At 51.8% G+C, this 25,303-nt stretch overlaps 2 protein-coding genes across 3 annotated transcripts; one reads left to right on the forward strand and one right to left on the reverse strand.

The window, feature by feature from the left end:
* Positions 1-3: 3 nt before the first annotated feature.
* On the forward strand, positions 4-13,020 carry LOC121076095 (gonadotropin-releasing hormone II receptor-like). Of its 2 annotated transcripts, XM_040570141.1 has the most exons (10): positions 4-136; positions 3,500-3,599; positions 3,911-4,203; positions 5,666-5,820; positions 5,946-6,034; positions 6,448-6,984; positions 7,478-8,495; positions 9,543-10,126; positions 10,712-10,913; positions 11,226-13,020. In XM_040570141.1, the coding sequence occupies exons 8-10, from the start codon at positions 9,626-9,628 to the stop codon at positions 11,633-11,635; spliced, it is 1,113 nt and encodes a 370-aa protein (XP_040426075.1). In that variant the 5' UTR covers positions 4-136; positions 3,500-3,599; positions 3,911-4,203; positions 5,666-5,820; positions 5,946-6,034; positions 6,448-6,984; positions 7,478-8,495; positions 9,543-9,625; the 3' UTR covers positions 11,636-13,020. The 2 variants fall into 2 exon arrangements, with proteins under 2 accessions (XP_040426075.1, XP_040426076.1); XM_040570142.1 differs by lacking the exons at positions 4-136; positions 3,500-3,599; positions 3,911-4,203; ... (2 more) ...; positions 6,448-6,984; positions 7,478-8,495 and having other exon boundaries at positions 8,635-10,126.
* Positions 13,021-16,720: 3,700 nt separating this feature from the next.
* PARP16 (poly(ADP-ribose) polymerase family member 16) lies at positions 16,721-22,553 on the reverse strand. The gene is made up of 6 exons (XM_040570344.1): positions 22,239-22,553; positions 21,231-21,368; positions 20,226-20,432; positions 18,973-19,144; positions 18,068-18,209; positions 16,721-17,413 (listed from the first exon to the last, which is right to left on the reverse strand). The coding sequence occupies exons 1-6, from the start codon at positions 22,422-22,424 to the stop codon at positions 17,269-17,271; spliced, it is 990 nt and encodes a 329-aa protein (XP_040426278.1). The 5' UTR covers positions 22,425-22,553; the 3' UTR covers positions 16,721-17,268.
* Positions 22,554-25,303: the final 2,750 nt, after the last annotated feature.

Genomic DNA, 25,303 nt, shown 5'->3' on the forward strand with positions numbered 1-25,303 from the left:
GTGCGGCTCCAGAGGTGGCACCGCGCCACGGGCCGCCGAGCAAAAGCAGATCGGACGAGCGAGGAAGCCGCGGGCTGGACAACCCCCGGCGAGGTGATGGTAAACGCAGAGCTCGGCGAAACGGAGCGCTGCCCCGGTGAGGGAGCGCGGCTGCGGCTCAGCATGGGGACGTGGGGGCTTCGTGCCGTGTCCCGGGGTGGTCCCGTGGGTGACAGCGCTGTCACTATCATTTATCTGGGCTGTGGGGCTTGCACTAGGTCCGGACCCAAATCGGATACTGGTGGTAGTTCTGTGCAGGGATATCTCACAGGTGGCGGGGGGTCCTGCCCGTATCCCGCTGCAGTGAGGATGCTGTGGGGTCTCGCCTGGTCTGGGGCAAGGCAGTGCCCCCCCGGTGCCTGGGGGCTCCCCACGCTCGGTGGGCTTGGGGCAGGGCTGGGCTCAGCACCGCGTTCCCCTTGCTGCCCGCTCCCCCCTGCGCTGATTCTGGCCGTGGCCAGGTGAGGATGATGCGGGGTTTTGGGGACGTGGACGGATGCATGTTTCAGACACCTTGGGGTAGCCCCGAGCTGCAGAGGAGGGATGACAACCTTACCGGGCCCCTCCTTGTGAATAAATACAACCACATCTAGCTTGAACCAATGGGCAGAGCTAGCGAAGACCCTAAGGAGAGCCCCCCCGAGCAGGGCAACCACATTTTTCCCATATAACTCTGGAAACGAAGCGTGGAGCTGTGCAGGGACATGCCTGCCCCGTGGCATCACACGTGCTGCGTGTGCATTGTGCTAGGGATGGGGACGGGCAGTGGGGTGTGGAACGGGATGGGATGGGATGGAAAGGAATGGAATGGGATCGAATGGGATAGGATGGGACATGATGAGACAGGCTGCCCGCTTAGTAATGCTTCCCGGCCCCGCTGCCAGAGGGAGCGGTGCAGGAGGAACATCAACCACGGGGTCATGTAAAAATAATCGGAGGTGCCCGACGCCGACTCCTGTTTCTGTTTACGAGGTTAAAAGTAGCAAACAACTGGGATTTGCCAGAAAGTGTCAGAAGGTTTCTCTGGTGGGTGAGGGATGTCCAGCGAGCCGGAGGCTCTGAGATACAAACACGGAGCTCGGCCACGCTCGAGCATCCTCCCCATGCCAAAATGTGCTGGGGTGCTGTGAGGAGTGGTACTGCAGCCCGGCCCCACCTGGTTCTGTGGCAGAGAAGAGGAATTTGATCAATTAGCACCAGATTTAACAGCATTTAACTGCGGCAGGCAGTGGGTCTCCCTGGGCTTGGCTGCTGGAAGCCCTGGCTTTTGCTCCCAGCCGTGCCCGCATCTGGGTTTGGTTTGTGCAAAACCCACAAAACCCACGCCTCCAGAAAGCCCAACAGTGCCAAGTCTCAGTGTCCTCGCTGTGGCCACAGCATGCGCCCGATGCCAGCCCCAGCTTCCCTCAGCCTGCTTCCAGCTCTGACCACAGCCGGGAGATGCTCGGAGGGGACGGCGGGATGCTGCCGTGCCCCATGGCTAGTGGGGAAGGATGCAGCAAGACTGGACGGCTCGTGTATTCCCTTCCATCACTGACGTTTTCCTGCGTGAAGCCAAGGTCTGGAGAAGCCACGTTCCCTTCCAGCTCCCCTGCCATGGAGGAGCCCCGGGGAGGCTCTGCTGGCTCTGTTTTTTTCCATGACCGGCTCACCGCCATGTAATTAGAAAACAATAGTGTATTTATGTGAGCACCGCCGTGCCGAATGCTCCCCCCCAAACCGGTGCCAAGCTCTCACCTCCTCCCTCCCCACGCTCCTTCGCTGGACGCCTCCATCGCTCCCCTCCTTCCCCTCTAACAAAACCGGGGGAAAACAGGGCAGCGATGCTCGCCCCGGCTACTTGTGCCTCCTGCCCTTTCGATACAACACTGGCACAGTGACCATCACCAAAATCACCGTGCTCAGGGCTCGCCTGGGGTTTGCACCCCTGTGGGGCCGCGGTGGGGCCGGCAGCCCTGCTCCTCCCCGCCCGCGCCCTCTGCGCCGCACCGAAGGGAGCTGACGCTTTTTTTCCCCTGCTCTGTGCTCCTGGGCTCGCTCCTGTTTACGGAGGTGGGAGCTACAAGAACTGATTGATGACTTTGTTCCGTCCCGAGCACGCTGGGGAAGGCTGCGTGTTGCAGGAGGGCGAGCTGGGAGCTGGGGTTTCGCTAAGCGCTTGGCTCCCAGCGCTTCCCCAGCCATGCTCCAGGGGTGGCTGGTGCCGAGCCGAAGCTGTTGTTTTTAAGCCCTGTTTTGACATCCCAGGACTCGGAGCCGCCACTTCCACGGTTTGGATGGAAACGTGGAGATGCCGTGGGTCCCCGGGGCTCGCCCTGAGGTTTGAACCACCAGCGCACCCGCAGCCGCCGCAATATTGTTTCGCTTAAGCCCTCCTCCACCGCTTCGTCAGCACAAAAGCAAACCCCAGCTGCCTAAAAGCTTTGGGAAAGGGCCCAAAAAAATGAACTACTGTAGTTTGTTTTTATGGCACGGATGAGGATTTATGGGCTGTGGCTGGGACAAAAGGAGCGAGACAGCCTTCCCCCCGGCCCCATGGAGCTTGCCTCCACCTGCAGCATTTACAGAGCAGACGCACGAAGCATCGCCCAGATGCTTCAGAGACCTGCTGGCACAACACGACTGGGCCCCCTGGGCTGGAAAACAGGGCTGCCACCTGCTTTGTGACCAGCAGAAGGGCTTCGGTGGTGCTTCAGCAGGGAAACGGTTCTTTTAGGAGTGTTTGGGGACTGAGCAGCAATCCCTGCTGCGCGCATCCAGGCCTGGCTGGTCACTAGCTGGTCTCTGACAGCACCAGAAATGCCTCCGTAGCGAATCCCTTTTTAATTACATGGCTGATTGAGGGGAATTAAATTAAGAATCATGGCTCGTTTAGGCATGGCCAAGCCCTTCCAAGCCCTCTGAGCACCACGGGTCCCGTGCTGCCCCTGGAGCGATGACTCCCGGGGACCCTCGCCCGCCGCGCGGTGCCACATGCCGCCACCATGCCAAATTTTGCCCACACCACCCCGCTGCAGGTGAGCAGCAGGGCGTGAATTATTGCCCAATACCATGTTGGTGAAATTATTGCAAACACTGGGTAATGTGCAATGGGACCACGGCGAGGTCCGAGGCAGGGCAGCGCCTGAATGGGGGCATTTAAACTGCAGAGGAAGAGCAGGGGCAGAGCTCCAGCCCGCAGCCCTCCAGGTGTTTGGTTTAGCTGCGTGGTGGACAAAGGCATCCTGTGTGGAAGCACATGTTGGCTCAGGCAATTAATTAATTGCTCCTGAAGACACCTGTAATTTATTGCTCTTATTTACAGGCACTAGCTGCGGGCTTGGATGCGCTGGGAGCCAGGCTGTGTACGCACGCCGGTGGCACGGCGCAGTGCCTGCCTCTGACCTGCCCTGTCTCTCTTGTGCCTTTTCCTGCTCCAGGTTTTGCTGATTTTCTGATTTTTTTCTGTTCTCCTGATCAGGTCAAGGCGGGCAGGGCTGCAGCTGATTTGTGCTGGCAAAGCACCAGCCGGCTTTTCCCCAGCTGGAGCATTGAGCTAAAAGCTGCTCAGTGGTGTGCAGGTGAGGCTCTGGTCGGGACTGGCAGCAAGCATGCCCTTTTGGGGTGGATCTTCACTGTGTTCATCTTTTTTTGCACCGTTCCCTGGAGCAGAGTGGCCAGGGCCCTGCCTGCAGCCCTGCACCAGGTCAGGCTGCTGTGCCCATGGTCCTCTCTATCACGTACCGTAAAAAATGCTCCTGTTTTCACAACAACAAAGCCCCAGCATCAAAAAATCAAATTGTTTTATTAGTTACCTCATTATATACAATTCTTTGCAAATGTTGCTGAAATAGCAAGATTTTTTGCTTTTTTTTGGTGATTTTTATTTCAGCTTAATCATTGCACCAAGCTGTGTGGGGCTGAGATGGGGCAAAAGAGGCTGCTGCTGGCTTGCAGGGGACCAAGTGTCTGCGTTCCAGCTTCGGAAGAGTTTCCGAGCCAGCAAGTGAGGGTGCAGAAACACCTGCCTTTCCCAAGAGCATCGTCTCCTCCCCACGTAGACAAGGAGAGACTGGAGCCACCAAACATCCCGCAGCCTCGTCCTTTCCAAAAAGCGGTGATATCCCTGCACGAAGCTCACCCAAGGACGTTTTTAAACCTCGGATGCTGCTCAGAGAGGCAAAGGTTTGAATAAAACGCAGGGGAAACAGGTGCTGGGGGAAGCTGCCCCTGCTCCTCCCTCCCATGGGGCTTCCAGCTTTTCCCTGCACCTATGTGAAAGGTGCTTGGGACGGAGTGGGTCAACACCTGGATAACCCCCAGTGCCCTTTGGGAATGGGTTTGCAGGTGGTGAGCCCTAAAAAAGCAGCGAGGGGCCCCGTGTCCTCCCCAGGAGGGCTGGAGGCGGCGGTGGGGAGCGCTGTGGCTCGGCTCCATCCTGCCCTCGCTCCTCAGGGCATGTGGAGCTGTGGTTACAGCTTTTCCCGTAAGAAAAATCAGATATGGGTCCAAAGACGCTTGGGAGCATGGGAGAGAGGAGGGTGTTCGGTGCGCAGAGCAGGGCCAGCGGGGAGAAAGCCGGGAGGTGACGGAAGCAAGGCGTAAAAATAGACAGGATGAAAGAGGGCACAAAAGGCAACGACAAGGACAGCAACTAAAATCCATCCAAAAACAAGGGCAAACTTGTTCACTTCCGTGGGTTAGTCACAATGAAAACATTTGGATTTCATAACTTGTTCCAGCCTAGGAAAAATACCCAGGTTGGGCAGCGAGGGCCTGGCCGGGTCGGTGCCGGTGGCGCTGCGGCACCGAGCGGGACCCGCGGCACCAAACCCCTGCTGCTGCTGGAGCTGAGCCTCGAGGTTTGGCTTTGGGAGATAAATTCATCCCTCTCACCCTGTTTAGGGATGGGGAATGATGGGTGAGAGAAGAGAGCGTCCTCCTTTTTAGCCTGCTAACCTTTCCTTCCATCCTTCCTGGTTCCTTATGGATATAGCTGGGAATTGAGATGGATGCTTGGGGAGGGAGAGAGAAATGGGTGGTCTGAAGACACAGACTCCATCCTCTTGTCTTCCCACACGATGAAAAGGTTTCCTGAAGGCAGAGAGCTGCGGCACAGCGCCGGGCTCTGCTTCGTGAACGGGTGGTGCTGGGGCTTGGTGGCACAGGTGGGCGCAGGGCATTGCGCCCTGGTGGCGATGTGCTGGTGAAACGCAGGGGAAAGCCCCCAGGAGCTGCTGCTCCACGCAGGATGATGGAAATCAGGGCAAGCATTTGGAAAGGGCACTCTCAGCACGGGACCTCACCTTTCCATGGGGTCTGTTAACCATCCCATATGGGTACGTGCCTGGGGTCCCCCCCATGACTTGCTGGGCTCAGTGGCACTGCGAGCACCAATTATAAACCCGAGCATTGCTGTGGGGCTGAGCATCCAGAGCACGTTTTTCTCAGCTCTGGGGGCAAGACACACCTGGAGAAGGGTCTAAGTGCTCCAACTCCTGAAGCTGAATCCAGAAACAGGGCATTATTTCACAAGGAAACACCCGAGGGAACCTGGTGGGTAACAGGGAGCCCTCCTGGGTTACAGCACAGGGGATGCAATTTCCCTTCAGGCTCAACGAGAACACTCCCCCCTTGCTTTCTGCAGTGAATATTTATCTGAACTGAGGGTGATGCCCTGCCACAGCTGGTGCACAGGACCTGTCCCCAGCCCCAGCACTGATCCGCAGCCCAGATGTGTTTTTAATGAGCGGGATGAAAACGGGGAGCTGCGCGGCCGTCTGCTTGCCTTGTGAACTTTGGGTAAGAACAGAAGCCGTTCCAGGGCTGAGCTCATCGCTAACCCCGGGAAATGACTTCATGGACACTGGTATTTACTCACAAAAACACTGCATGTCAGATGTCCCTGACTAGACTTTCTGTTTCAGGTCCAGTATGAGACAAACATTTCCTTGGACAAGCTGCTCCAGAGACAATTCGAGGCTTGGAGGAGAAAAAGAAGAATTAGGGGAAAAATGTCTGCATCTGAGAAGTCTGAAAGGGGGAGATTTTCAGAGCAAGCAGGGACTTTTGGGCCCCTCAGCCCTGCAGAAGCACCTGTAAAGGGGCTGGGGACAAGGGTACGGGCTCTGGGTGCCACCGCGGGCTGGCTCCGCTCGCTTCATCCTTCCTCCTCCAGGCAAAAAGCTCGGTCCTTGTTCTTTTGTAAGGCCAAAGGCCAAACAGCCGGAGTTGCTCCTGGGGGCGGACAGGCGGGTTGTTCCTGCTAGTGCGAAGCCAAGGCCCTGGCGGTGATTTTTGGGGATAAGCAGCAGCACGCCCCATGTTTGCGCCGGGTTAGCAGCTCGGGGATGGCATCCCGTGCTGCGTTCCATTTTGTACGGGATGTCCGACGTGAAATGCACGTCGCTTTTTTTTTTTTTTTTAAAGGTGACCCTGTGCAGCTCCTGGGAGGCCCCAGGGCAGCATCCCAGCCCCGAGAGGATTCGGGAAGAGCAGGGGCCAGGAGCACAGAAACAAGCCCTGCCTGCCAGCGCCGTTTCCTAATCCCGCAGACCGACAATGTGATGGCTAAACCAGTGCTGAGCAGACAGCATCCAAGCTGACCTTTGAGGAGACAAGCAACAACAACAAAAAAAGAGAAAACACAAGAGGTTTGCTGTGCAAACACGGGAGAAAAATAGTCATTTTTAACAAGGGACCACACCCTTAAAATAAGACTTATTAGTAATGCATTCCCAGGACATTTCTGCATGATGGCACGCTACAAAAATCCTCTTTGAACAGGGACCAAAGGCTTTATTGTGGCATGAGCAAGGCTTACATTTCCCGGGAAAAATCCTGTCCCTCTCTTGCATCATACAGTGGGGGACAGGCAGGACATTTCCAGACAAGGAGGCAACCAGCCGGGAAGGAGGACAAACAGGGAGCGCGTTCCTGGCTCGCTATTTAGTCGCCTCAGTGCAGGTGCGAGGAGCTCACCGAAAGGGAAAGGCAGCATGAGGATGTGGGGCTGAATTCCTCCCTGCTCCAGCCAGGAGGAGAACACAAGGAGGTGGCTGGGACTGCTGCAATAAACGGGCTCCCACCCAATTTCCATGCTTTTCTCCCCCGGGGAGCACTGCCCCATGGTGCCAGGGATCGTCCCATCCTGCTCTGCCCGTGGTGGCTCTGGGGGTCCCTGGGGACAACCTCCTGAGCTGGCATTTGGGGAGGAGGGCTGGGAGAGCTGGGCTGGGTCTGGTTTTCTCCGTTCCCTTGGGTACGGAACTGATGGGGGGGGCTCAGGGGGGTTGCGGTGGCTGGTGGTCCCTTGGGCGCTCCAGTGGCTGCGCGTTCCCTGGGTCTCAGGACTCTGCCGCACACCGCCTTCACCCAAAGCCACCTGTCTCTGTGCTTTGCAATCTGACTTTTTAACCACATAGGGAAAAAAATCAAACTCTAATTTTCCTGTGCCCAGGAGAGCTCCAGCAAGCAGAGGAGGCTCAGCAGCACCTGGCCCACGCAGAGCAGGTTCCCAGTGGTCCCCAGGAGCCCCCCTCTTGTAACCGCTTCTCATCGCCAAGCTATTACCAGTCATCCCCCAGATCTTTTGCTTCGCCTCGCTCCCCTTTTGCTGGCTGGAGAAGCAATGTGCCCCCGTTCCCCAGCCCCAGCCTCGGGGTGCTTTTTAAGCCCCTGTGAGCTCCGTACCCATCCCAGGGCTTTGTGTCGCTCCCACGGCATTACGCTGAAATAAATGCAAAAATAACCAGATGGGAACTGAGAAAGTGGAGAGAAAGGAGTTGATTTGTTGAAGTGGCAAAACGACCTAAGTTCTTCTCTGGGTTTAATCCCCTCCTTATGGCATTTTCAGCCCAGGCACATAGCTGTGCTCATCACTGGGGCTCACAGGGAGCCGGCTGGTCCCGGAGCATCACCGGGGTGTGTGTGTGTGCTGCGAGCCTCTCCGTTGTCTGAGCAACAGGACGTTCATCACCAACCCCAGTGATAATTAACTCATTTTCCTGTATTTATAGCAAACCGATGCGGCGAGCGTTGGCACTTCTCCCTGACGGGGCCACGCTTGGCCACCACACCAGAGGCAACAACCTGAACGCTGGCCATTTCTTGCAATCCAGCAGCTCCGTCCTCGTCCCCGCTGCCTGCTCATTAACGCCCAAAGCGGGCAGCTCGTTAAGCCCGCGAGGGCAGGGGTGCCCACCTCCGCTTGCCCTGCTCCGGGTTTGCTGCACGTTGCCGGCGCAGGGAATGTTTGCGTCGGTGTTGCCTTCTCCAGATGCCAGCGCCTGCATACGCCTGTGCTAAAAAGAGCGTAGCTGCTGGCGAGGGAAGGTTTTGCTGCTTCGGCGGGGCTCGCTGCAGGGCAGTGCCGCACGGATGTGCTGATGCTCGGTGCTGGAGCAGCCTGACGTGCAGCCACGGCCACCGGAGAGGCAAGGGGCATTTCTCTTCGCTTCGGGGCATGTGTGTGCCAGGTATGTTCCTGTCCACTGGGACAAATCCTGGCATGGTTTTCTCCCAGCCAGCCAGTGGATCAGCACTTTTTACTGCTTTCTCTGCTTGCTTTTTGGGTTTTGGGGAGGGAGGCGATGGATGCGGCAAAGGGGGCTGGAGGAGGGCAGCTCGCTGCAAGGCATTGGCGTCTCCATCCCGTGGAGCTGGGGGACAGGTTTGGTCTCTGCAGCTCGTTTTATTTGTGCAAAGGCAGGGAACGTGATAATTTGATATCGGCAAGCCAGAAGGTGCTCAAAATGCTAAGAGCTCCCAGCAGTTGGGAGCATTAATGCTCGTGTGCGTAAGAGTTGGGAGGATTTGCCCTTGAAATGCAGGCTGTCCTTAGGCTGGTTGTGCTTGGGAATAAAGGGGCAATTAAACCAAACCCTGGGGGAACATCATGGTGCTCATCACCCCATAGCCACCCCACATGTGCCCACGTTTCTGCCTTCACCTCCTGCTTCTCCTCCCAAAGGCAAAGCCCTGTGGGACAGTGGTGTGGAGCAGGCTCAGGGGCACCCACTGAGGGGTTTTGCCTGCACCCTGCTGGGTGCTGCCCTGGTCTGGGGAAGGTCCTAACTCCCAAATGCCACTGCGAGCCTCTCCTGAGAGCCTCTGCCAGTGCCTGGACAGCATGGGATGCCCCTTGTCCCCTCCTTGCCACCCCCAGGTGTGGGTCTAGTGCAGGAGACGGAGGCAGACCATTAAGCTTACACCTGCTAATGGAAACCATCGTGGGGTTTTTAAAAAGATGCTGTCTGCTCGCAAAGAAAGACATGCCCAGCCAGGCACTGGTCCCATGGCTCCAGCCACCGCTCCCCAGCTGCTCAACTGCCTCGCAAAGAGCTAAAAATACGTCTGGGCAGGGGATTGCTATAGCTACGGTGGGAGCTGGAGAGGGCACACGGGCAGCATCGCCAACACGGGCAGCGCGGCGCAGGCAGGCAACAGAGAGCCAGGGGCTGCTGCTGGCACCTCCGCCTTGCTTCCAAACCTTCACTTCCCACCCTCTCCCCATTTCTCCCCAGTTTCCAGCTGCTCCCCTTGAAGACACACCGCATTCCTCACCCCCTACCAGGGGGTCGCTTGGCCACCAGCGTTTTGGCAGGGCATGAGCCAGCCCCGCGCGCCTCCCCACCACCTCCCCACAGACGGGGACATCAACTCCTCGGCCGCTCACTGTCCCCAGCACTGGGTCGAGCCCCGGTTCACGCAGGCGGCAAGGGTGCGCGTGGCCATCACGGCCGTCGTCTTCTTGCTGGCGGCGTGCAGCAACGCAGTGGTGCTGGGCAGCCTGCTGAGGAAGAGGAGGAAATCCCACGTGCGGCCGCTCATCCTCAGCCTGGCGCTGGCCGACCTGCTGGTGACGGTGGCGGTGATGCCCCTGGATGCTGTGTGGAACGTGACGGTGCAGTGGTATGGCGGCGAGCTCTCCTGCAAGCTCCTCAACTTCCTCAAGCTCTTTGCCATGTACGCAGCCGCCCTGGTGCTGGTGGTGATCAGCCTGGACCGGCACGCCGCCGTCCTCCGACCCTTCGCCCGTGCCCGACGCCGCAACGGGTTGCTGCTGCGTGCTGCCTGGGCGGGCAGCGTGCTCCTGGCTGCTCCGCAGGTAGGGCTGGGCACTTTCCCTGTAGGGTTTGGTTTTGGAGATGGGTTTCACCAACAAGTCCATCCCAGTCTGTGGGCTTTGCCTTTGGCAGCTTGGCTTTGGTGAGCAAATTGGTGTGGTCACTGCGTTGGTTCTGCACCTTGCTTATAGCAGCAGGTCAATGCGACCCCATCAGGGTACTAAATTAATGCTGGGGAAAATTCCATTTTCCATTATTTTTTTATTTCTTATGCATGTGGCTATCAGCTCCCCAAAATGTATCCCTGCTCCACTGCAAAAATGTGTTGGGCCAAGAAAAACCTGAGCAGTTAGTGCCCAAAGTAGCACGTGGTACGGCAGAAAGCAGAGAGGAGGGCACCCGAGGGTGAATCCCACCTCTGCCTCTGAAACAATGAGATAGAAATGGGATCTCACAGATGCTGGGTCCCACCCGTCCCAGCCAAGCCCAAGAGCCAGGTGCCCAGAGCATGTCTCCGGGTCCAACAGCAGCAGGGAGGTGCTCACCGTGCGCAGCCAGGAGCGCTGCCTGGATGTGGTGCTCTGCCCCAAAACCTCCCCGCCTTGCTATTTGGTTCTCGGTTTCAGCTTTTCCTCTTCCACCTGCACACGGTCCCAGGAGGGAACTTCACCCAGTGCGTTACCCACGGCAGCTTCCGAGCACACTGGGAGGAAACCCTCTACAACATGTTCACCTTCACCACCCTCTACATCACCCCCCTGAGCATCATGATCGTTTGCTACACCCGAATCATCTGGGAGATCAGTAAGCAGCTCAAGGTCAACAAAGGTAAGCAGGTCCCAGCCCCTTGGGGTCGAAGCAGGGATAGGACCAAAGGGAATGGCCTCAAGTTGTGCCAGGGGAGGTTCAGGTTGGAAATGAGGAGACATTTCTTCTCAGCAAGAGCGGTCAGGCATTGGGACGGGTTGCCCAGGGAGGTGGTGGAGTCACCGTCCCTGGTGGTGGTCAAGGAAAGGTTGGACGTGGTGCCTGGGGACATGGTTTAGTGGGTGACATTGGTGGTAGGGGGATGGTTGGACCAGATGATCTTGGAGGTCTCTTCCAGCCTTAATGATTCCGTGATTTTATGACTCTCACCAGGTCTGGTAAGAAATCAGAACGACCCCATCTCCAAGGCGCGCATGAAGACCCTCAAGATGACGGTCGTGATCGTCGCCACCTTCGTCATCTGCTGGACCCCGTACTACCTGCTGGGCTTGTGGTACTGGTTCCAGCCAGCCATGATCCACAGGACGCCCGAGTACATCAACCACAGCTTCTTTCTCTTCGGCTTGCTGCACACGTGCACCGACCCGGTCATTTACGGGCTGTACACCCCCTCGTTTCGGGAGGACGTGCAGCTGTGTCTCAGGGGCATCGAAACAGCAATCACCAGGCACGAGAGACATAAACCTGCCTCAGCCTTGGAGAAAACCGTCAAGGATGGGGCTGGAAATGGTAGGGGGGCATCAGGGGGCTCCAACGGGACAACTGTCAACACGGTGTGCTGAGGAGACCCACAAAAAGGGGATGGGAAGCACTGCCTTGGGGGCTGCTTTGTCCCGCAGGGGCCTTTTGGAGATGGCCACAAGGTGGGTGCGGGTCTCCGGCCAGGAACAGGACATGGGGGGCATGGGCAGGAGGGCCACAAAGAGCCGCAGTTGGGTGGTGTGGGGTGGGGTTTCTTCTCCCTTATGGAGACAGCCAGAAGGGAAAACAGTCCTGGCTGTCTTGTTCTGGTGCACAGGGTTGGTATGGACACATCCTTTTGTAGCGGCTCTCTGGGACATGAGGTTGACCAGGAGGAATATTTGGGTAATCAGAGGGTGAGAAGAAGACCTGAGGTCCCCAGGCACCCTGAGTGTCCCTGTCCCCAGCCCCTCTCTGGGCTGTGAGCCTGGCAGGTCTCAGACCCCGCACTGGGCTGCCACGAGCAGCTCGTGTGGGCTGATGGAGCAAAACCCACTCTTTCTCCTCTTTTTTTTTTTTTTTTTTTTTTTCCCTTTCCCATTAGTACACATTTGGTTTGCCCCAGCACCAGCATCCCACCTCTGCCCCCAAGCAGAGACCCTGCAGGTGCTGCCCATGTGCATCCCCATGAGGAATGTGATGGGAAACAGCAGTGGGTGGGGGGCCCATCAGCACCCATGGGTGCCAGCTGGGTGCAGATGGCTTCAGCTGCATGGCAAGGAGAAGGGAGGCTGCTGGTGGGGCTGGGGTGAAAGAAGGAGCTGTGCTGCGGTGAGTAAAGTGGGTTTTATTTTATTTCTGCTTTCCACTGGTGTGCCAGAAGTTGCTTGTGGAGGTGGAGGCTTCTTCTCTGGGTGTAGGCTGACAAGTTGGGTTAATTCAGCTGCCTTGTTCCCTTCTGTGCAGTTAGAGATAATGGATCGTTTCTTTGTTCATTATATACTGATCGGTGTTAAATGCATTTTTTGCTTTTGAAGACAAACTTAGTTTGAGCCAGGTGGATTTGGGGTTTTTGTGGAAATCCTCGGACGGTTGGGGAGCTCTGGACTTGGCAGGAGGCAATTTCCTGGGTATTTTTGTGGCCACTGTGGTTTTCAGTGAGCATCTGGACTTTATCAGGATGAGCGAGCTTTGTTGTAATAACAATTCTTGACTTGCTGTGGTTGTGACAAAGTGTGGTTGCTCACAGAGCTGGTGGGATTTCAGTCAGAGAGGTGCAAGTGGTGCTTGCTGGGTGGCAAAGGTATGGGAAGCCAAAGTGCTCCGGGTGACACCAGGCTGGGGACGGGTGCTGGGTGCTCGTCTTCCCCCATGCTAAACATCATTTATGCTAAACATGCTGCCCAAGGAGGGGAAAAAAAATCAATTAGAGCTGCAGGAGCCCAGGCTGGCTGGTGGGGATTAACGTGAGCCCTTTAGAAAGCATCCAAACTCCAGCGAGATGTGTAATCGCCATTTGGCTTTCCTGGGCTTGTTGTGCTCAGGGTCAATTAATTACACAGCGCTAATGGAGCGTGGCTTGCTGGTGCTGGGCTGTCTCGGCTTGACTGGTGCAAGAAGGAGTTTCTTCTACGGTGATGGGGAAGACAGCTTGCTCATCAGACCCTCCCTTGGTCTCACTGCGCTGCTGAAGATCCCTAATGGGCTCAGAGACCTTCTCTAAGGACCAAGTGTTTTTTTCCTCGTCAGGGGTCCCACCGCCTTCACGGCCCATAGGTATGGTGGGAGGGCAGAAGCAGGTTTGGCTTTAGGAGAACCATGGCACAGTAGGAAAATCCTTCTCCTTGGGGCGCTGGAGAGGACACACACCTCGCTCCTTGGGCATGATGCCCGGGATGCTTGTGGGCTCTCCAGCACTGCCCCACCTGCCCACCAGCACTTCGTGCACGTTATTCCCTGTCGTTCTCTTCCCTCCCTTTACTGGTGCTTAAGGCTGACATTTCGGGAAGCCCAGAGCGTGGGCAAGATGCCCAAAACAACAGCTTTCGTGATAGAAGGAAAATGTCACTCGCAGAGCTCGGCGCCAAGCAGCGTGCCCGGCGCACGCGGGCAGCACCGTGCCGCAGCCGTGCCCCGCGGGGATGGGATCCACTCGCGGGCTTCTGCTGGGGGTGGAAGCGAGCCCTGGCCTGGCTCAAAAGTTCAGGTTGTGCTGCCTGTTCCTGCTTCTGGTTCTGCCTTTTCTAAGCATGTTTATAATATAGAGAGCAATAGGGTTTTGCACTGCTTGTGGGGGCACGAAGCTTGGAGCCTCGCTCCTCCTCGCCCCGCAGGTGCTTCTGTTTCTGCCGTGGCTCCCTCCCTGCCCACGTCACCCAGGCGGCTCCTGAGATCTTTCCATATGCATTAATCACCCATTTCCCCTTACAGGGGGTGAGTTCTTCCACTTCCCTAAATTCATCCATTCCCCCTGCCAAACACCCGCTGCCACGCTTTCCCTTTCAGGGTCGGGTTTGTCCGATGCCAGTAACAAAATCTCAATATTCATCAATATAATTTAATGACCGTGTTAATGCACACAGGTATTTTGGTAATTTTACCACTTCTCAACCTCATCCCGGGCTGCCTGCTTCAGACAGGGCATTCCTTTGTTCAGGAGGCAGCTCTGATTCCTCTCCCGTTAGCGTTTTTATAGTACTGTGCGTGTCCAAAGAGCCTTGCAGTGGGCTGGAGAGGTTAACGTGAACCTGAGGTTAATTCATAATATTGCCAGTTACTCAGCACAACACTCGCATTAATTCAGCTGACTGCATCTTGCCACGTTGGGAAACACATGCTGAACTCAGCAGGGAGCGCAGAAAACAAGCACGAGAGTAGGGTGTTCAGTATTTTGCTGGCCAGCTAAGGTAGAACGTGAGCACCTTACATGAATATTTTTTTTCCCATTGCCTTTGGGGTTCCCCCAACCCACTGATGGGGATCTAAAGCACCAAGGAGCCATCAGGACATCAGAGCCTGGTTCCCTGCCTGCAGCCACCTCTTTCCTGTGGGTCTATTCAACCTGATCAAACCTGAGAGTGGAAGAAGCTGCTCTCCCTTTGATGCCTGCTGGTTTAATGCAGTGCTGGCTCACACGTGAAGTCCCCCGGTGCTCCTCTCCCTGGGGATATAGCCTGGAGCCCCCGATGCAGATCTGCTTGGGACTAGCTCCTGACACGGACCCATTCTCCCCCACTTTGGAAGTGAGTTCAGCTCTCCAGTTAAAAGCCAAAAAAAAAAAAAAAAGCCCAGCCAGACGTTAGGAGATAGCGCTGAACGGCCATTACGCAGCAATTCCTTTTGCTTATCCTTCAGAAACTTTCCTATGCAAGGAAGCCCCCCCAAACCCTGCTACGTTTCTCCCCATCTGTTCCTTTTGTCTGACTGGTGGGCTCCCAGGCTCACACGGTGGAACAGCCATCCATCAAGCAACTGCTGCTAAACCTCCTCCTTTTCCAAAGGGCCCCGGATATCCCATCTGTTCCAAAGGACATCTCATTTCCAGGTGAACACCAAGCCCCTTGACAACAACACCATACCTTTTAGGCAGTACCGAACACCTCCAGGTTTTCTGCCTGCCCTGCTACCTACCTTAAACCCCTACACACACGGCACATTTAAATATAACATGCTGAGGGGGACCAGAAATGGGCAAAAACCTCCAGAAACACACCATACACGCTTCTAACCCCAAGTTTCTGCACTGAAATATCGGAGCGAACTACTGGAAAGTGGTTGACTCTGCTTTGCAATAAATTGTTAGTTTACGTACATTTTAATTGCAAATCAGCACTATAATTAGCGCGTGCGTTTCTTGGGCTGAGGAAATGCAATGTGCTGTAACAGTGAGCGTTATTAATGGACTGTAAAAGGCAATGGGGAATTGGATTATAATGTTCTTGTTTTGCAAGCTGTATGGTGAATAAATAAATTTGTTCTGGCAGCAAAATTAACTGGAATAAATGCTTCTAGCTCCATCCACCAAGAAGAGGGGTTGCTGTAAATGAACTTGTCCTCTAACTTTAGTTAGAATACCTGATTACCTCATCATTATTTCTGGCAATTAGGTAACAGAACATGAGAGAAAGAAGATTTTCTTTGAAATATTTAATGAGTGAGGCGGTAATCATAGGCTCATTTGCTAGGAATATGTGATGAGATTTTGTTTTAGTTAGGGTTCACTGTGCAACGAAAGCCTGCATTTATCAAGTCTGCTGCCAAATGCCAGGGCTCGAACAGCAGCATGTACCTTGCTTTTCTTCACCTAGAATCCCCGGGCTGTTTATCGGGCTTATCCCATGCCCAGTCACTGCTCAGAGAATAGTCCTTTGCTCCTTTTTCAATCAGTTGTGGGCTGCTTTGTAACAAAATATGAAGGACAGGATATATAAGTAAATATGAAGGACTTAGGCATAAGGAGGAGGATGTTTCCTTCCATTAACTAGCTTGCACATACCTATGTGTGCGTTTACAAACAAGCTCCCAAAATACAGTAAGAATGCCTTTCTTCAAGATTAGAAAAGTTGAATCTGAGATGCACTGAGGTTTGATGCGCCAGCATTAAGCCAAAGCACTCTGCAAACAGTGCAACTGCCATAATTCTGACTACTGAAAGCTCCACCTCTCCGTGAAAAATGGAAGTGGACAATCTACCTTACAAACATAGTATTATGAATAAGTTGTCACATGAAAGCCTGAGTGAAGTCTACGTGAAGTTAATTACACCACAATGTTCAGACATAAAATAAACCCTACCACTTCTGCTGCTATTTTACTCCATTCCTTGGAAAACTGTCTCAGGAAATTGTTGGTATTCTGTTAGTTGATCTATTTGTTCGTAAAGTGAGGCTGAGAACAATTCAGTGCAACTAAAAATGTTGGACCAGATCCCAAAACTTAAGCAGCAGCAACCCTAAAAGGCCTGCCAGGTGGCAGCGTAAGTGCAACCTTCCACCCTCCCCTTTTTTGCTGCAGAAAATAGAAGTGGAAGGCAGTTTAATAGCAAAACACACCTCCAGTACTGATGCTGAGTTGCCTGAGTCTGTCTGATCTATGCACTAACCAAAGGACAAGGCAGGTCATGGCTGAGAGCACAAACCTTGTACACATTTTATGGGGAGAAAGAAACCTTAGTAGAAGCCACTTAATTTTTTCCATTTTGGTTGCTGTTTTATTTCATGTTCTTTTCTTACAATCATTATGCTCAAATATAAAAATTCCTGGTCAGAAACAAAGTTGGTTTTAAACGTGATCCCATCTGCGCTAAGACGTGCCAAACATCACTAAACACAGTTTCTGAACACAAACTGGTTAAGACCCACTGACATCCGGAAAAATCCTCCTTTCTAACTTGTGCAAATATTACTACCTCGGTTTGACAGAAAATAGTTACACCAGAGTGTTTCCCCACTTAGTTGTCATTAATTTTAAATAACTTTTTTCCCATGGACCCTCAACAATTGGTTCATGCTAAGCTGCACCATCATGATCCTTTTCAGCTGTGCCGAGCATCCTCATGAATCACAGGAATACAGAAACAGTAAATGGAAAGATGCCATGAGGATAACATAGTGGAGACGGAACTGGAAAGCTCCAGGCACCTTTATTTCCAGAGCTCTGGAAGAGATGCAGTGCACTGTAGATTTGTTATTATTAAGGCACATAGTGAAAGTAACAGTTTATCTTCTTAGGCAACTCATCCCTCTGAGTCAAACATTCTGTGCCAGTAGTAGAGGAAGGCTGGCGAGTTGCTGGCCCCGATCACCATTAGCAGCAGTAGGTACAGCATCATCATTATGGCAAAACGGTGGGTGGAAAACCAGGAAGATTGACCTGAAGGCCTGAAAAGGGAAAAATGCATGAGTTTTGTGAGAGATGGACAAATACCTTGACAAAGAGTATCTTAAGTTTTGTTATTTTAAATAATTTAAGCTAACGCAATAAAAACGGTAAGTTGTTCCACAATTCATGTAACCAATGGAGCCTGCTTTCCTTATCCCTTTTCCCTAAGTCACCGTGCACAACCCTATTTTCTCTCTCCATGTTCACACCTTTCTCTGTGACTTGCCTTGAGCTGTGAGGGGCTGTAACTGCCTGGGCTGTACCTGCATTTGATTAGCTCGGTGAACGCTGCCTCTTAGTATTCTAAGAGCAGAGTTGAGACCGCCCTAGTTTTAAGAGCAGCACTCAATTGAGTTTCATTCTTATTTGTTCATAGCAGGAAACTATTAAAGCTCTCTAAGTATCTTAATGATGATATTAAGTGCTTACAGGTCTGGTGAAAAATAAATTTAGCTGAAACTGGGAGCATTAAATTAGCAGGTAGAGGAAGAATGATGACAGGCAGTAAGGCTTATTTCCACAGGAAACAGGTTAAAAAAAAATCTGGTAGTGCAAGCAGGTCTTTGCAGTTTGTTTTCCATTGTTTTTTCACAAATAGGATATGTTTATCTATGTTACAGCATGCTCATCACTCTAGATAGATGAACTCTTACCTCCTATGCTGTTTCTGTGAATATACTAGTAAGTATTTAACTCGTAAAAGCTGATTATTTGTGACAACAAAGTATTTCTGTGGTACATCACCCCCTTCACTGTTTTTCACTCGTGCTCTTTTTCTGTCTATTTCTTCTGAATCTGCATGGGAAGAGATAATAAGAGGTCTTTTCGGGAATAGAAAAGCAAAAAGAGATGCACAACTTCAAGTGACCATATATAAAAAAAAACACCACCACCACACACACACACACATACACACACGAGTGGGAATGAGATAATCAAACATCTAGTCTGGGAATTCCCCAGAATCCTTTAGCATCCAAGAATAGACTGAAAAGTTTGCTTGAGGCTATACCACTCCTAGGCATCCTTGGTATGGATGGTATTAAGTCCCAGAGCAGGGTGAAAAGGAGGTGGGTTTCACACACAGCACTTGAGCAGCTGCTAATATTAACAGGGAAAGGAAAACGACATTGAAGGACTGATTGAGCCTGGCAAGCAGGAAGCAGTCATAGGAGAGGACAATCTGAGCAGAGGGTTCCCAGACATCAAATACAGTTCGGTGTTAATACACTTCTGATCCTTCTGTCCCACCATCACTGATGAAATGGGCAGGCATTATAGATGATTTTATCATATTATTGAAACTAGTAAAAACAGATGATGCAACCAAATTATTTTCTATCCTTTAAATATATTATCTTAAGAGAAGCTTCACAGACAATGAGGCATTTGAGGATTTGTCGAGGGGCCAACTGGAAAAGGAGTCTGAGGCCAGTTTCTGCTGACGAGTATCCGTATACTACATTGTTTGTACAACCGCATATACGCGCAAGGCTGACATACAAAAGGTGCCAAAGAAGGGCTGAACTATGTGTAGTTATTATTGCAACAGGCTCACCTTTCTTTTTCACCTGGCACTTTACATCTGGGTGGTCGATGATCTCACAAACAGCTACGCAGCTAAGGATAGAGCCCAACGCACTTCGCTGCCAGCCAAGCCCATGAGGGCTGTAGAGGAGAGCCAGGCTCAGGTCACTGGTGAGATAGGTACCTTCACCAAACAGGGACGTCTGAAATGGAGCAGAAATATATCCTAAAATCCTGTAATGCAAACTACAAAAAGCACACAAGTGTTGTTTACGTTCAGACTGGCCTTTCTGTTTCTGAAGGTAAATGAAGAAAGGCTTTTCTTACCCACATTTGGCCAGATCCATGCACAGTTTTTTGTCCTGGCACTAATTCCCTGGGGTGGGGCAGCTGCCATCCCTCAAACTGGCTGTCTGGCACAACCCTTGGTGTGGACAGATTCATGATTTCCCGGATTTGGATTTAGTTTGCCAGTTAACCTTTTTATATCAACATGACTGCGCTGCTGTCAGGGGCATTTCACTGATTTATTGAGGCTGCCGTCATTCAAATAACCCAACCTTCACGTACAGACAAGGCTTTACTCACATTTAAACCCCTGCTTTACAGGAAAGGAGGGAAGTACTTTTCAATTGTGAATTCCTTTCAAAAATAACTGGTTTAGTAACTTTGTATCAGAAGATTTGGCCCACTGGCTATCATTATTAATCCAGTAGATCCGGTGTAGCTGATGAGCCATTACTCATAAAGAGAGTGTGGAGGGGAAATCATGGTTCAGGTTGACAGGAAGGATATGCAGCTGTTGTGTCAGAGCTGCTTTACAACCAACACAAGGCTAGAACTCCCAGCTTCTCTTCTGTTGAAATCAGAAGGGCTACATATCCTGGGATATCTCCCTTAGCCAGGCAGAAAGACAGAATCTCTGCACTGCCTGGGTCACTACCTTCCTCTGTGCATGAGCATTTTCCAGCTGCAGGGTGTTAGATATGACAGTGTTTTCAGAGGCATTATGCTTCCTTACAAAGAAATAAAGGATAGTCATAATTTGTCACACTGGAGAAAAAATGTTCCTTGCCACTTCCAGTTTTTACCCTGAGGCTGCATCAGAAGATCCAATACAACCATACACAAAGGCCTACGCTAAAGTGAAAACAGGAGTAAAAGGAATTATACTGTAAAAGGAAAAACACCATCAAGGAATTTCAGGTGGTTTTTTAAGTGTCACTGGCTGCAAGTGACCAACAAAGGATGTGGTGTCAATATGAGAAACACCAGGAGCCTCACCCTGTTCAAGTGGCAGTGCAGGCCGTTGTGCAGAATGGAATGGAAGTTCTCGAGGCGGCTACCGTGGAAGGCATAGATCAGGTCCCGCTCACCCTTGGTCTCGGCAAACTTGGTATTCATTTGATCACAATACACGACCTCAAATAGGAAGTCCGGAGCAGGAACAGCAGCACCAGACATTCCCGTGAGTTCTTGTATCTTCTCATACTTGAAAACAGGAAGAAATACGAGTCTTAGTTTATGGGGTTAGAATCTTCACTGAGAATTTTGTTTACTATCCCTTAAGTTGTCAAATTGCTTTATGTATTTTGATCATGCTTCCTGGTTAGAATTCAGCACTCCCACAAATCAGGAAGAGTAAGTGTACAGTGAGAATTCTGACAGTTTCTTGCTGTCAAAGCTAAATCTTAATTCATCTTTCCAGAAGGAGAAAAAAAAAAGACTGAAGTGCTATTATGAATTAATAGATGTAGGGAAAATATAATAATTCTACAATGCTGTTTTGGCCACTGAGATGACACATTCATCAGCTGATCTTGGAAAAGGAAAATAAAATGTGAAACCAGAAGTTGTTTTCATCTTGCTGCTAATCTCTACAACTATTTTGATCCCTATTAGAGAAGTGCCTCGGTGGCTCTTAACCTTACCTCTCCATTTTTGGGCCAGTATGCAGAAGTACAAATTTGTCTTTCAGTGAGAAGCAGGACCCAGCCCCATGAAACCCGAGGAGGACTATCTTGGTCTAGTACATGCATGTACATGCTCTGTTAATGGGAGCTACAATCGTTGCCCAATCACCAGCTACTGACAGTGATAACTAGTTCTTCCAACCAGTTTTCCTAAAATAAAAATTAAGAAAACCCCTCTCTATATAAAGAAAAAATGCATTCACATCAAGCTCTTACAATAACCAGCTAACTTCTGGCAGGAGGGAAATACTTTCTGAAACGCAAAATTGCCTTAGAAGACAAATTCTTATCAAGACTTCCAGAATGTAAAACTTACCTCCTGTTTCTTAGTACTTTGTATCATTAAGACCTTAGATGATAAAATCCAACTAAATAAATCCCAGGTCCTTTTCTCTGTGTTTGGAACGGATTCTAGAAGTTCTTTCAGGCTTGGTAGCGCATTGGTATCTGCAAGCTAACAAAACAGACATTTAGTGTAAGCTCCTTCTTTTCATTATGATTAAACAGAGACCTCTAGTGAAAAGAAAACAATATTTCACCCTAATAGGTTGTAAACAGAAAAACAGTTTCAGTTCTGAGATACAGACATTTGTACTGAGTTTGTGAGAAAGTTTGTCGCTTCTTGTAAAGCCATTTATACTTATATTTATCAACAGTATTTGTACGGTACACACAGGAACAAGCAAGCAAGCTCCCGAAAGGAAACAAGCCATCAAAATGCAGATTTCAGTGGGATAAACACAAGAGGTATCAAGGCCCTGCAAACTACAAACCCTCCCAAACTACTTTTAATTTGCACGCGGTGCGAGATCTTATAACTCTCTGCATCTCAATACCAGATTTGGAAATTTGCAAGCAGGAGTTTACTCGTCAGAATCCTAAATTTATTGTAAAACCTATGGGGATACGTAAGGGGATAGACAAAGCCTCATGCTGTGCTGGTGGCCCTGAAACGCCACCTGCCCTCTCACCTCAGAGAGCCAATCTCACCTGCTTTTACCCCGCAATGTTCCCACGCGTGCTTGCCCTGAACTCATTAACGAGCAGATTTATGTGGCTGTTTCCTCACTCCAGAGGCTGAGCAAAGCATTCCCGTCCTGGATATAAACACCTAACGCAAGTTCAGCTGTCCAGACGATTTTTAGAGGCGTCCCTGTCCCAGGACTTGGACGAAAGCCGCGCCTGGGCCCTCGGCGGGGGCAGACGGTCGAGCTTCGCCGAGCCTGGAGGCAGGCAGCGCCGGCACAGCCTCCTCGCACCGAATTCACTTCGGAGCCGCCTCCCTGCCTCAGCAGGGACAAAGGGGGGGCTCGGGGCCACTCACCAGCGCCTCGAAGTCCTTGGTGTCGCCGCCGGCGTAGCGGCCGGGGAAGGGCCTGAGCGCCGAGTCGCGCTTGTAGCTCTGCAGCGCGGCGGCGAAGAGGCTGCACCGCAGGTCGGCGGCCAGGGGGTCCCTCCCCGCCGCCTCCCGGACGCGGCCGGCCGCCTCGCCGGGGCCGGGCTGCGGCATGGCCCGGCCTGGGGTCGGGGCGGGGTGGGGGGGGGAGACCGGCTGCCGAGCTGCGGCCGCTCCGAGCGTGGAGAGGGCTCCGCCGGCGGCCTCCGAGCGCCCGCCCGGGCGGCGTCGCCCTTCCGCCTCGCCCCGGGGCCGCCGCGGCTCGGCTCGGCCCGGCCCCGCCGCTCCGCCCCGCAGCGGGGCCGTGCCGGGCTGTGGTGCCGCTGTGCCCGCTGCGCGGGGACTGGGGGCACTGAGGGGGCGAGCGGCACCGTCACCTCAGCGGGAGGACGGGAGGGGTACGGGGAAATGGCGTGTGCCCCTTGGGTAGGGAGTGAGGGGGGTACGGGGAAATGGCGCCTTCCCTTCAGGTAGAGTGAGGGGTACGGGGAGATGGCATCTTCTCCTCAGGTAGAGAGTGAGGGTGCAAGGAAATGGTGCCTTCCCCTCAGGTAGAGCAGGGGGAGAGCGCTCCTCTGGTGCCAGAACACTGAGGGAGAGCCCAGCTGCCCACAAGAACCCAGCCAGCATGGAGAAGTGCGTCGTGACCCCAAGGCAGGGGACGGTGGTGACAGGGATGGTGGCAACATGCTGGGGTGTGAGCTGCGCAGTGGCCCTGTGACACTTGTGCTCTGTCCCCTGCGTGTTGTCGGGGGTCCCGGGTGGCCCTTGTCCCCCACCGTGTCCCTGCTGGGGTATGGAGGGGCTCTGCTCTCCTTCACGTGCCCAGTCCCTGCTTGGGCATTGCATTCGGCTGAACAGTAAAGGTGATCAGCCCCTATGGTCATCCAGGGAGACTGCTCTTTGTGTAAAATTTGGTGTTACGTTGCTCTAAGTCAAAAGCATACATGCAAATAGAAAACCATTACTCCTTAAATGTTACCTTGATCATCCAAGCTTGTAACCTCAAAGACTGAAGCCAGGTTTGAGTTGTCTTCCGCAGACTGGCACTGTGGATTTAAGGGAGAGGAATTTACTTTTCATGGGACATCTTAGCAGTGGTTTCTGCAGGTTACATTCACTGTGTTGCCCAAGATTGAGTCCAGGCAACCAGCTCTTAAATTCTCCCTCTTCCCTCTGTAATACCAGCACAGGGTCAGTGCTCTGCAGTACTCTGAAGCATTTCTCCAGTTCCAAGGTGTATCAGAAGTCTCCATCGACAGCGTGGAGGTCTCCTCGACCGCAAATCTGCGGCCTTGAGTGCACGATATTTAGACTGACAAATCTGGGAACTGTATAGCCATTTTATGTGTGTTCTAGCACCTTTCTTGGTGTTTTTCTTCAGGAGGGTTATAGCACGTGTCCAAACAGGAACTGATACAGGTGGAGGAATTGATACATGTAGAGTATTGCAAATGTCAGAAAAATGTTAAAATCCCTTGTTACTGGGCTCTCATCCTGCAACCAGATCCTCAGAGATTGTCTTCCACCTTCTTCTGAGCTGCAATTTCAGCCTTACTCATAGCAAACAGGAGCACCAGCTGGATTAAATACCATCTAAGGCCAGGCAGGTATCAAAGCAAACAAAATGCAAACTTCCTTCTTAAGTGCAGAGTTCATATGGTTACTCACCCACTTGAATGGCTTGGGAGCATGAGTGGAGCTTTCATGATTCTGGGTAGAACCAGATGTATCAGAGGCTGTGCACAGTTACATTAAATTGAAAATGATTTCATAATGATATATATAAACCAATTTGAGTTGCAGGTTTGTTTACTTGCTTTTTTACCATTTTATCAAAAATGCATTTTTTAGTAACAGCTGCATGAACAAGCCTGCAATATGAAGCCGTCAGTTCTAAGCACAAAAACCTGCTTGGGTCTGACATATTTAGTGGCAACATGGAGACAAAATGATTTTAATGATAGCTTTAGTTTAGGTTACTCAAATTACTTGCTGCATGTTTTTCTCTTTAAAACCATCCCATAAGGTCAATGCTGTTTTTTTTTTTTTTTTTTTTTTTTTCCTTCTTGATGTGTTGGTAATTATTATTGTGCAGATTTTGGAATGAATCTTGAAGTCTGTATTCCGCCTGCTCTTTTTGGACCTTGTAAACCCACACGAACTTCTGTCACCGGTAGAGGTCTGCCTCACAAGCAGCATATTTTGGGTAATCCAAATGACAGCAGCATGCATGGGCTACTTTTAAGAGGTCTGGCACCACACAAAGCTTTTTCTCAGGAGTTATGTAAATTGCCCAGAGTTGAAATGCAGCCGGAGATTCCTTTCCATATTTCTATATCCTTGAGAGGATGTATTTTATTTTATCTGATGTGGTGCCTTATTCTGTTGTAAATATCTGATATATCTGACAGTCTGTTAGCAGCATCTTTCAGTGACTCAGTTCAGGACATGTTTATTATCTTGTATTATATTAAATTGTTCTGTGCAATCCCTTTGAAAATCAGCCATTGACTGTCTAATTGGCTGATTTTGTTCACTAATAAATCATTAGATGTAATCATTTTATTTTCAGTGCCAGTTAAAGAACAATATTGGAAAATGGTAGCGGTGTCTCTTTTAATGTCTTTGAAATTTTACATTGCAATTCTGAGCTCTCAAATCGGTGTGATTCCAGTGCTCTCATTTAAAATACTAATTATTGTGGCACAGAAGAGACGAAGGGTACTGCTCCTGCTAGCTCTGGGACAGGTAGAGACACTTCACGTAGCAAAAGGTGCGTTGGCCTCCCTTTCAGAACTGTAACGTGGCAGGCGGCATGCTGTACCTTTCATCTCACACCATGCCTGGGGCTGTGATTTTGGGGCAGTGGGTAGGACACATCTGGCACTGCCAGCTGGGGCTTTGGTGTGTTGTGTGGGGCTTTCTGGCTTGTGGTTTCACAGCAGGGAAGGGCAATAGTAGCAGTGGAGAAGCTTGAAGAGAAGGACGGC

The sequence above is a fragment of the Cygnus olor genome, chromosome 11 (genome assembly GCF_009769625.2).
Source record: "Cygnus olor isolate bCygOlo1 chromosome 11, bCygOlo1.pri.v2, whole genome shotgun sequence".
Taxonomy (NCBI): domain Eukaryota; kingdom Metazoa; phylum Chordata; class Aves; order Anseriformes; family Anatidae; genus Cygnus; species Cygnus olor.